Source organism: Drosophila yakuba, chromosome 2L (genome assembly GCF_016746365.2).
Source record: "Drosophila yakuba strain Tai18E2 chromosome 2L, Prin_Dyak_Tai18E2_2.1, whole genome shotgun sequence".
Classification (NCBI taxonomy): Eukaryota; Metazoa; Arthropoda; class Insecta; order Diptera; family Drosophilidae; genus Drosophila; species Drosophila yakuba.
The window spans coordinates 18,459,119-18,471,790 of NC_052527.2; the positions used below are offsets into that span (position 1 = coordinate 18,459,119).

The 12,672-nt window shown below is 44.2% G+C and overlaps 1 protein-coding gene across 1 annotated transcript in view; it reads right to left on the reverse strand.

Moving 5' to 3' along the window:
* LOC6528804 overlaps positions 1–12,672 on the reverse strand; it is a 40,903-nt gene that overhangs the window by 10,562 nt on the left and 17,669 nt on the right. Inside the window, exons 3-4 of the mRNA XM_002089800.3 lie at positions 2,456–3,340; positions 250–498 (exon numbers count right to left, since the gene is read on the reverse strand). Of these exons, the coding sequence (XP_002089836.1) occupies positions 250–498; positions 2,456–2,828 (622 nt within the window). The 5' untranslated portion in view covers positions 2,829–3,340. The remainder of the gene's footprint in view (positions 1–249; positions 499–2,455; positions 3,341–12,672) is intronic.

Genomic DNA, 12,672 nt, shown 5'->3' on the forward strand with positions numbered 1-12,672 from the left:
CTCCTGTGGCTAAGTTTGCCATCTAAGGCGTTGGCTATGTCGAGGTCTACAAGTATTCGCCCCCTGCAAAGTAAATATTTGTGGGACACAGCACGAGTTGTGGCCTGGTCGAAAATCATAATAAGCAGCGGTGCTCGCCGAGTTCCAAGATAAACACGAAACATAAATCCAAACGACTTGCGTATTTTCGAGCAGTGAAAGTGAAAGCAGAAGTGAAAGTGAGGAAACGGAAACAAGAGCGGAACTCACCAATTGTCGTTATCACAGTGACCGAGTAGAGCAGAGCCTCGCTGAATGTCCAGCTCTGTGGGTCGCCGGCATCGTAGCCAAAGTGGCCCAGGGCACTCGCACTGCCCTCGTGGAATAGTCCTGCTCCTCCTCCGCCGGAGGAGGCAGCAGATCCTTGGCGCGTGGCCGCCACAATGGAGCCCTCGAAGCGACGCAGCTGCTCGTGAACCAGCATCGTCCAGTTGCGTTCGTACAGAACGTTTAGTTTCTCTGCAAGGAAAGGTGGAAAGGTGGGAGGTGAAAGAAGGTTAAGTGGGCTCTCCTCCAGAATGCGTTCAAGTGTCCTTTTCGTAATTATGCAATTTCATGCCAAGTGCAGCAACAGCCTTCGACCTCCCATCGACCCAATCGGCAAGTGCCGGCAAATCGGACTATCCTTCGTTCACGTTGCCCAGAACTCAGTCTTTCAGTTTCCAATCCTCCTCCTCCTCTTCGATTTCGTACGCCCGTCTTGAGGAATCTGCTCCCATTCGATGTCGTGTGTTCGCCTCTTGCAAATTGCAGAGGTCGCTTGTTAACAGCAGTTCGAGACTAGTTTGCCGTCGTGCTTGTCGTTCACGCCCTTTTCACGCCCTCTAGCCTTGGGGGGAGTGGGTGGTACTGGGTGAAAGTGGGTAGGAGGTGGTTGGGAGGTGGGCATTATCGAGACTTGAAGCCTCCCCAGGCATCAACCACCCAATCGACTGAAGCAAGTTTCCGAGAACAAACCCGAAATCAAAAGATTTTCTGTGCCAATCTCACCAGCTTAATCGAGTGATTTGAGGGCAGGGCTTTGGAGTTTATAAGAACCTAATTGGTAATGAATAACAATTTAAAAACAATACGAAACTTTTGCAGAGGTATTTCAGACTTCTTCCTTTAATGAATTCCTGTCTTAAAATTGTATAGCTTAAAGCTATTTCTAGTGAAATTAGACATTGGCTCAGTTATCTTAAATATTGAAATTTTCTTTTTAGCTCTAATAACAAAATACTGGGTATAAATAAAACTAATTATACTGTCTACCTCGCTGGTTGATTTTCTCTCTGAAATTTGTGTGCCGAGCCACCTAATACTTGCTTTTAATATCGATTTCAAAGAGTTCACGTGAAAACCTCGGTTATTGACTAAACTTATTATTTATTGTCGTATACAAGGATAAATGAATATGAACCCCTAAAAATCTCAGCTTTCGTTGAAGCACATAATAAATCACCTGTATTGGGAGCCAAAATGAACTCAGCTCATCATTAGGCCTCCGGTAAAGGACTCGTCATATTAATCATACGCCAGGTGGGATGCCTCTGCAGCGGATGAGCTCAAGTTAATTGGTTTATTTATTAGGTGAAATTTTAATTAAATAACATCGCATCCAATGCTCACGCACGTGCCGCTGTGCCGTGGGAGTCTTTTTTCATCCAGTGCCACCGACAGGCGCGACAAAGTAATTAATTTCACATAAATCAGGCCAGCAAATAAACCTCAAAATAGTTGCGATAAATGGAACCGAGGAATCGATGCAAAATCGCGCCGTTGCGGAAGCGAATTAAATGGCCCGCCTGACCAAATATTTGGTTATGCAAATATTTAGCTATTATTCAATTCGGTAGCTGCGAAAATGAATTAGGACGGTCTTTTGTTTGCTTTCGAGTGGGTTGCGTGTTTTTGGAGGGACTCATGTTTGCCGGTACCTATAATTAAAATATTTGTTCTGGTCCTGCGCTTGCAATCGCTACTATTTACTTAGTATTAATGTGCGATAACAAAACATTGTCGCTTTAATGTTCGAATTACTTTGGCAATTTGCAGGCAAATCAAGCGTGCAAAACACGCCGAAAATTTACGGGCTATGCGGCAAAAATGTGGTGGCCATTATAATTTATGCGAATTTTTGTTCATCGCCAGCGAAGCGTACAAATATTTGCTGCATATTACGCAGATAAAATGATCAGTATAACGGATCAAAAGAGAGATACAAATACAAATTATATCTACAACGTTTTTTCATTTATAAAATGAAATTTATTTAAAGATTTTAGTATAGAAAGAAGCAACTTTCAAAATAATTTACTACTTTCTGTAAAGCCATTTGAAATGTCAGAACAAGAGAAAGTACATAGTGCAATTGATTGCATTTCCTTTAAGGATTAGCGTAATAATTTATTTATAATAAGAAACATAAGCTCACCTGTTATGATCCAGAGTTCGCGCAGGCAGTCCTCCCGACTCTTGGCAATGGCAGCCGACTTGCTGATGTCCTGCGGCGCCTCGAGCAGCGGGAAGAGCAGCCCACCCAGCACGGAGTAGCCGATGACCAGGAGCACCAGGCCGGGCGTGGAGAAGAGCAGCTTGAGCAAATGGCCGCAGCAGCGCCGGAAACTGCCGCGCGGCTTGGCGGTCAGCGAGGCGGTTGTCTTGGCCCCCACCTCCGATCCACATCCTGGACCGCCAACTGCTCCGAGGCCGCCGAAGTCGGCGGGATCCGTCTCATCGTCGATGGAGCAGTCCAAGTGAGACGGCTGCGGCTGCTTGGCCTTAATCGCCTGCTCAACGTCAGACATGATCGCTCAGTGTTCAATGGCATTTAGTGGCCACCTGCTGCTCCTCGGCTTCTGTTTTCGCTTCCGTTTGCAGCGAGCATTTCCGGTTCCGCTGGCAGCACAGCTCGTGATTCATGGCTCGCACAGCCCTTTGGCTTACTAATTGCAACAGCGATTTCTCATCACTCGCAATGCCGCTTTGTTCTGCCCATATACCATATACCACCCTATATCGCCCCTATATCGCCCCTATATCTTGTCCCCTGGCTGTCTGTCGGCTGTCTTCCTATCCGCTTGTTGCCTTCAGCTGGCGTATTATGTTTTAAGCTGTCGTTGACTCGTTTTTGCTGCTTTTGCCTTTGCTTTTGCTGATGATATTGTTGCTGCTGTTGCTGCTGCTGATGTCGCTGACGTGGCATTTACCATTGTTCCTGGTCTATGCACTCCATGGACGCCTCGCCTCCTTCCGCGTCGCTTGTACTTTTAAAGTTGTTGTGCCAGTTTATTCCCCTCCGTTTCGCAGTGCTGCATGCCTGTAATTGAAAACATTTGTATGCTGTAGTCGGTAGTCGGTAGTCATATTGTTGCAGTTGTTGCAGCTGCCTGGCTGCCTCCGTTGAAGTGCACTTGGTAGTAGGTTAAGCGCACACAAAGTGAATACGTACTAAATTCGACACTTCACTTAATCTAATTAGGAACTCTTTAAGTCTCGGCCCATTCGACTGGTCAGTGGAGAGGAGGGATGGGGGAGTGGGAGAAATGGCAGACGAATAAAATGTTTATGTTTATTCACCGATTATTATGGTTGGCTTAAAACCATAGTTGGCCGTGCAGCAGACGCTTCTGCGATAATAAATAAGTGGCGATTAAATTAATATTTTTATGGCACTGATTTAAAAACGGGATTGCATGCACTTAATAACTTCATTATGTTGTGGTCATTTTTCAATAGTAAAAAAGCTGAATCAACTTTTACGAGGTAAATGGTTTTTAAATCAAATAGTGACAAATTCATTTAACATAAATACATGAATATCGATCCATTCTCAGCGGCTATTTAAGTTCTGGTTAAAGGTCCGAGTAAGACCTCCCACAACGAATTTATTATCGGATCCCATCGATTAAGCCCATTAAAGTGATAACAAAGCTCAAGTCCATTTAGGCAGTGCCTAATACAAATTGAACGGGCGTCTGGCATTAGAGCAGATATAGACTGGCAAATTGAAATCTGTCTGCCTGCTTCGGATTACATATATTGTATGAGGGCCCAGTCTTCACACATCAAAGTCTTTAATCGTAATGGAGCTGACTTTGTGGGCGGTGGATAATGCGCTCGGGATACTTAGTCATTGAACCAATTAAAGCCGAAGGGGAAAGTCGGCGATTAGTTATTGAAGCTTCTTGGGAAAGCGGGGCAACACGCAACATTTAATGACGTGGTTGGATGCCGAGGAGGGAAACCCAGGAGGAAAACATTTATTCTCTTGTAGCCGCCCTTTTGTGAAGAAGAACAGGCGTCTTCGTCTGGCACACGCAATTTACTTAATTGGAAAATAAAATAAGCCAAAGCGAGAGACTGGGATTGGGATTGGGATAGGGATAGGGGTTTTGGTTTTGGGTTTTCTGCTGGTGCTGAAACTGGGCCAAGACGGAAACTGCTTGGCTGCCGAAATAATGGCCACTCGAGCTGCTTTTTTATGGCTAGCGCGCATAACTTAATTCGGCCAACAACAGGGCGTATGAGCAACAAAGGACCAAGGCGCTGGCTAATGCAAAATTAATGTCAATTCCTCGCAGAAGGGGGAAATGCCAATGCCCTCTTGATTGTGACCAAACGCTTGACCTGCGACGGGGACACGCACACATCTAAGCACACGAAGGACTTCCAGGAGAAGTTAGCCGGAAGAGCGAAAAAGGGCAAAAGGCATGGGGCAAAATGTCTGGCGGAAGTTATCCCTTTTAGCCAGATTGAAATCAGCTTACAGTCGCCCCTTAATTGAAATGTTTGCGTTTCACTTTAATTAAAGCGTTTTCAGCCGCCCTGCAGCTGACAAAACCCTTTTCAGCCGAAAGGATATTCCGTCATCATTTCTGTATTTCATCGGGTTTCATTCATTTCATCGCTCTTCACTGCCGTGCTTTTCGCACGTCATTTCATGAAGTCGCTTGCCAAAGTTTTAATAGTTAAGTGCGGCTGCAGCCCAGGATAACGTGGCCAAAAGCCTCGCCTTCATTTCCATTCATTTCTGTCGCAGACTTGGCTTCCGCCCCAAGCCCCAAGCCCCAGCCCCCCGCCCCCCGCCGCACTGCAATGCATTATTTATTATTATTATTTTTAAATGCAATGACAAGAAACGCAGTTTAATTACAATTTTCACTCATCAAATGCAGCAGCCGCAGCGGAGAAAGAAAGCAGCAAGGATGAGCGGAAGCGAAGGACATCGGGGAACATCCAAGCAAAATGGCGCTAATGGCGCCAACATTTCTCATTCTCATCCGCCCTCTTAGCCAGCCAGCTTTTCCCACTTCTGGGACCAGGACAGCTTGGCTGTTTTTAAATCCAATTTCGCTTTATAATTTTATAACGCGCTAGCCAAACCCCCGTATCCCCCAATCCCCAAGGAAATCCCCGCCAGATCTCTTTCCCCACTGGCCATTGCCGATTTAATTGCATTGCTGACATTTAGCACCCAGCACTGGAAACCCACAAAAAAGGACACGATAGTGGAAAAGGACATCGCAGTAGATGAGCAAATGGAAGGGAGGAATGAGTGCAAAGTTGATTTTTGATCCGAACCTTATTTGCATGTTGGTTTGTTAATTGAAGTCGAACAGCATCATCATCGTCAGTTAACAATTTTGCGCTTTTCCATTGTTTTTGGGTTCACAATTGTAAGTTTTATGAAATTGAACAAAATGGAGAGCAGAAGTAGAAGAATGAACAGAAGTAATTTAGCTTCCAAACAAATATTTCAGTATGTAAATTAACAATTTTTGTATTCTTTTACAAAGGTAATCAATATGCAATGTTATAAAATATTGGTTGGTTTCAAATATATTTTAGGATCGTCTGAGTTGTAATTTATATTTAATTGAAATTTGAATGTCAAATAAAAACACAGATGTGTCATCTCTTGGTCTGCTACTGTAGTCAGAAATATTTTGATTGTAAAATAACCAGTTTACCTTCCTTAAACCCTTTAAAGAAGTGCAATAAAGGCGATATATGTAATATTATAAATAAATTAGAAATAAATTTTAAAAAAACACCACAATAACAGTGGCCGGCTATTAATAAGAGCAGAACAATAAAATTGTTCAGCCAAGTGCCTATAATGAAAACTAAATGCTCCAAGATTAGTGGTTGTCCGGAGGAGTGGGACTCCGATAAGGGGATTTTCCGGCGTGTTTTCCACGCCTTTGAAGCCATAAAAGCACTGAAGCGTGCTCTGAACTTTTAGCACATTAGCCAAGAGAGTGCGGATTATAGTGGGTTTTATAGCCAGAGGTGCGAAACAAAAACCGAGCAGTATATAAACAGGTACAGATGGGGATATGGGGATATGAAAATGTGGGGATACCCCGGCCAGGTACAGGAAATTCATACGATTATGATTATGCAATTGGGAATGGGAAACACTTGAGCGGCGCTCATAATTCATATTACGGTCAGAACAAAGGCCCCAAAAAATAAAAGTGGCCCCAAAGAAAGCGCCTGGCAAGTGCAGACCAACGGACATTAGGTGCAGCAGGATCCAGGATATAATGACCATGTTAATGCCCGGCACAAAAGTGCACTGAAAGGAAATGAGCAAGATAAGTAACGAGCCCGAAAATTCTCCTTAGTACCCGGCTGCAAACTTTTGCGAACAACAAGGAAAACTCCGGGAAAACTAGTGGCTGGATTCCCCCCTCTTCACTCGATTCCTTGGCCGTTCCTCATTAAACGCACTCAAGTCGCTCGCAACAATCTTAATTATGTTGTAAAGTCTTTTGGCCAGGAGGGCCTGAAAAAACAGCCAGCGGTGCGGTGAAAGGGGAAAGGGGGAGAGGGGGGTTGGTAAAGCTTTTCAGCTGGCCAGGAAAAACTTTGGCCGCGCTGATTAGTTTTTCGAGTGCCTGCAGTGCAAGTCGGCCAGTCAAGCGTTTCCACTCAGTCTGTCATCTAGTCAGTCGGGCATCAGTGGCAGTACTCCGTGGAAAGTTTTCCGTGCGGCGTGGCAAAACAACAAAAACTCATTAAAAACTGCACAAATGCAACGTTTGGCCCATAAATACACGGCAGCACCCTTGGAAAACGGGCTGAAGTGGAGTCAAGTCAAGCGGGAAAATGCAAAACTGCCCAACAAATGCACAATAATTAGAAGCAAATTTAAAAGTCGTTTGGCTGCTAATGAAGGCTTCCTTTGTGCTCGGAAAACTCAATGGTTAGAGTCGGCAGCTAACAGCCACAGCAGCGTGGATACCAAAAGAGCTGCCTGAGGCTGCAAAGATGTTGACGGCTAATGGCCAAAATTAGTTCAATAAATTCCCTTAGACATCATAATTGCAATTTTCAGTAAGTAGGCTAAGAAGTAGCATTAATGGAAATTCAACATTTTGGACCAGAGTGGAGCAAACTTTGAATATTGTGATATGAAATAAATCAACTTTTTGTGGCTTGAAGTGACTGAACGGGGAATAAAATATTAAATATATCGAACTCAGTTTACAACCAGCCACAACAAACACTTGACCTGAAGTCCACAATTATCGTGCTGACAAGGGGAAAGTTGATTGTCTTCTTAGATTGGCCAAAGGGCAGCTTCTGATGCCATTCACAGGTTTTTTAATCAGGACCCGAAGGAGAGTTGAACCAGACAGCTGCTGGCTGTAGCTCAAGTTAAGCTCGTTAACTTTCATAATTAAATTGTTAAACATCAGTTGGGCTTTAATTGACAGTCGTCGAAGGGGCCAAAGAAGGACATCGTCCTTTGGCCAGCTCAGCGAAATTCCTTAAGTGCCAATTTAGTGGCAATTTGCTTTTGTCTTAACACTTTTCGGGGTGGGGATCAGACCTGGCTAGGTTGGAGCGCTTGTAGTACAACACAATTTAATGTTAATTAAGCAAAACGTTGCCAATGGCAGTTGGCAGTCTGAAATGGTAGAGCTGAAATGGCCCATTGGACCTCTGCCTTTTCCACTATCTGCCATTCAGGCAGTCAGTGAATGTGTAAACAAATGTTTGCACAGTTGGCCTAATTGACTTTGCCGAGTTAAAGCAAAAAGTTTTCTACTCACTCTCCGTCTCCCATAAACGAGATAAAAAGAACGAAATTAAATCAAATAAAATCGAATTGTTAGCCAATTGAACGGGTGATAAGACCCAAAAAAAATACAGGGAAAATCGGAAAATGGCAAGGGCATGCATAAAATGCATGCGAAGGGTTGCCAGCATTTTGCCAGGAATTTGCATAAAAGCCCCGTGGCTCGTAGTCAGCTATGATGATCCGCCATTTGGCCCTCAGCAACTAACGGAATCACGTCTATATATCTGCATATATATCTGGTGTGTTGGGTCCGATAATGCCATTTTGAGTGCACTTTATGCGCACTTTGTCTCAGGGTCTCGCTATCATTAAAAACATTCCGGGTGCGCAGCTAATCCCCTGATATATGAACTGTCGTTACGATTTGCATGGATGTGCAGGGATCGATTTAAACATATAACATAGGTAGTTGCATCTGCCGCAAAATCGGAAAAGCCATAGCCGCAGGCCAAATCACCCACTAACCGACCGCCGAGCCTTTTAATTGAGCCAACTAACGCAGACATGTGCCCAAATTAAGCGGCAAGTGCTGTGTGTGAGTGCGAGTGAGTGTTGATGCCACCGAATGCAATAACAGTTCCAACAACTCAAATGGCTTAAAACTGGTCTACACAAAAGCGATTTGGGCTGTCAACAAGGCAGCCAGGGGATTTTGGGCTCGTGGAACATCGTGTACAGTAAGCTTTATTGACTGCGGAGTTTCGAAGACCCCATTAGCAGCAAAAAGTATCAGTTAAAAGTACCTAGATCCTAATTCAAGTCACCTAAGACTGAAACTAAAGGATTATTGAACTCATTGCTCGAAGAACTAAGAATACTAATGAAAGAACTATAGATCACCAAACATGCTTAAAGCTGTACATTTAAATTCTTTTGGAATTTTAAAATTTCTTTAGATAATTTCAAAACGAGACCCTTTTAAACGAATGGAAAGCATTCATAGATTATGACACTGCTAAAACCAATTTCATTTATTTCCTCCAACAACACAAACCAATTTTCGTCAAATGATGTGTTGGCTGGTGTAACTCCAGGAATTTCTATCCTTCCATCCAAAGCCCTCTAAATTCCCTCACACCCTTTTGGCTATTGTAATTGCTTTGTTTTGCTTACTAATTGTTTGTGGCCAGAACGCCAAATTAACTTGGTCACGTGGCTGGAGAATGGAGGACGGAGGGGTTGTGGCCGGGTGGCGGATAGCCGTGGAACGGACTCCTTGAGTCATCAATGAGCGTTATTGATGACATTTTCGCTTTGGTGTTTGGTATTAATTTGATGCACGAGTGGTCCTGCTATCAGCCAATGATTGAGTGCTAATGGAGCAAACGTGGCGTGGAATGAAAGAAATCAGGTGAATCGAGGGACGACATTGGGACGACTCATCGGGAAGGTCCTGGAGGCTGGGTAATAACATGCAGCCCAAGTGACCTCAATGCTCCTCTGCTGACCAGCCAGAGCAAACGAAATGCGTTTCAATGCGTTTCTGGGGGGTGGAGCCCATGTTTGCCGATGGAGGGTGGTTCGGTGGTTGGATGGCTGGATGCATGGGTGGTTGGGTGGTTGGGTGGTAACCCACACATGCACACACCGAGATATGCACACTAAACACACCGCACACACCTCGTTCACACTAACACAGATTGCGGAGCAAGTGTGTCATGGACATGGCGAGGTTGGATGGTTTGTTTGCGGCCCGGGAAGGGGTGGGGATTTGCTTTGGGTGGGGAGACAACACGTGTTCCGGCGACGATGACGATGACGATGATAATGATGGCAGGGATTCCATAGATGGCTGACTGGGATTGCTTTTACCGTGGAAGCTGTAAAAAAGACGCATACTGAAATGGCGATCCGAAGGACAAACAAACATGGTATGTCGATAGCAGCACACACAACCATAAGCCCAAAAGCCCAACCACACATTTGGCGTACTTCAAAAACTCGGGCGCACGCATTTATGCAAGATTGCAATTATGATATAAAACACCGGTCACAGCTGGAAATGGGCCCAGATTGCTGAATGGATCTGGACGGCATTGTCCGCGCTCCACCATGAATGCCACCCGATGCCCCAGAGCCTCCAAGTCCGACTAGAAAGCCAAGAGCATAGCTGATGACTTGCCGAAGGTCGCTCAGGATTAGCATTTCATAAAATGTGCAAGGCAGTAGAGAGCAGAAGCTGGTTTGCCCTGCAAGCTAAAAGATTATCTAAAGCACTAGAAGGTCAACTGGACATTGAAAAGACATTAAAGAACCAAAAGCCTGGCGGCACTTTAAAGAGATCTCGATGTACGCCTTTTTCATAGCTCAAACTTCTGAATCGAAAAGTTTTAATAGGAACTATGTTCTGTAGGCCCAGTCTAACCAATAAATGAGATAATCCTTGTTTATGCAAGGAAATTAGATTAATATCAATTTCTAAACAATACCTTACACAAATATTGGAATATTTCAGAATAATATTTTAATCTAAGTTTTTTCCTCCTTAATATAAGCACTGTGCTTTGCAATGAGCAACCCAAGGCATAAGCGATGGCGAATAGAATATGCAGCGCAAACTCACTTCCGTTGGCCAACAATCGATTAGGGGCCTTCAGCTCATTATCCTCGCTGTCGTTTGCAGGGGAATAGAAGGGGCTTCGCGTACCGGAATCCGGATCAGCCCAGCCAATTGGAGGCTTGAACTTGGGTCGCCCGCTGGACAGCGGAACTGACCCCAATCCGCGGTGCTGTCTCCTGTCGCCTCCAAGTCGCCCATTCAGCTTGTTCTGCTGTCCGTCCGGTTTGAACCCTGCCAAACTGTCAGAGCGTTAATTGAGTTTGACACTAATGAGCGTGCAATCGCTGCATAATTGATTTATAAATGCCAGGCCATCAGTCACGCCCCCGTTCGCTGCAGTTGACGCCCCAGTTTATGAGTTTGTTGCAAATTTGCGCTAATTGGGTCAGACAAACACACAATAGAGCGCTTGACTTTTGGTTAACGGAGAATTAGCATTTTAGTGGAATACACTCGGAAATTGAAGGGGACGGACCGAAAAATCTGTTGGAATATGTAGGCCGAGCATCGACCCAGGTTGTCTCTCTCGGCAAGGAAAAGGATGTCGGGATCTGGGGTTCATTTCAGGACTTGCCAAAAGCACTAATTCCACACAATTCGTAATTAATTTGAATTAATTATGTGCCACTTTCCACATGCAGCCATAGCAAACATGCCGACAACGCTTCCCGCAAACATCACGTGTGGGTGGTGGGTGGTGGTTGTAGAGTGGGGTTACTGGGCGTGGCTGTTGGTGGGTCTGGGCATATTTTTAGACTCAACTCCGGCCACAAATCTGCCTCAGAAGCGGAAGGATGTGGGCGAGTGCGGGCGAGAGTGGGCGGGGCGCTTTGTTTGCCGGCTGCCCTGGTCTTCATTTATCTTCTCTGTTTTCATTGCCTACTTTCGGGCGAAACTCAAAGCCAGTTGGTAGAGCAGCTTTAAGCATTAAGATTAACGGAAGTCTGAAGGATTTCACGCACAAAAACTCCTTGATCTGAGTGGGCCTGATTTCTGAAGGAATATGTTTCAAAAACTCCATTAACATTATACTAATTAACCATGAAAATCCTAGTCACGAGGAGACATGGAAGGAGGGAAGAATCATATAAAAGTATGCAACATATTTATATGAAAATTAAGAAAATGTAATTTGTTCAATGCATACTGTTAGGCATTTATTGTGGTGGATTTTATGTTGGATCGAATTATCCGTCATTCAACCTTTTGTATTAATTAGTCAAATGTGTTGGAATAATAAATATTCAGCTCACAGGAGCATGTCAGTGTATGTTCGAAAAATTGAATTTATTTTATTTGTGGCTCCATTTTATATGTATAGATACTATTTGCAGGGAGACAGTGAAATGGTTTCGATTTCCTTTGAATTTCAATGACACGTTGAGAAATTCCATTCGTCTACTACCTAATTCTGGACATTTATGAAGTCTCGACGCATTTCCCCGAGCAGTCGAAGAATAATTGCCGCAATTTATTAGTAGAATCTCTTTAGTGTCACATCAAGCGTCCCAATGGGTTGGGGAATTCATATGCGAGTAGAACTCCCAATCGGGGCGATGTCTCACGTAAGTCGTAATCTCGCAAGCATCAAGCCAAGGACTTTGGCACTTAAGACAAATTCAAACAAAAACACACGCATACACAAATCCAGCTAGACATAATCACTGAGGCCCACGTGCTAGGCAAATTAATTTGGATTCCGTCGGTGAATTTGCTCCAAAACGGAAAAGCAGTGAGTGGGGAAAACCTCAAAAATATCTCTGCTGCTCAGCCAATACAATGAGATGGAGAGTTTTCCTCAGGACGAGCGTTGACAGAAGAAATTTAACGCTTGAAATGCCAAACACAAAAATATTTTGACATTCAAAGCACAGATCCTAATACACACATGAATATGTACACAGCCTTGTTGTGTCCTTGCTCAAATGTACATTCTCTGTTCTCTTGCGTGGCAAATTTTCCATGAAAATTGCATGAATTGCAGATTTTTGTTGCC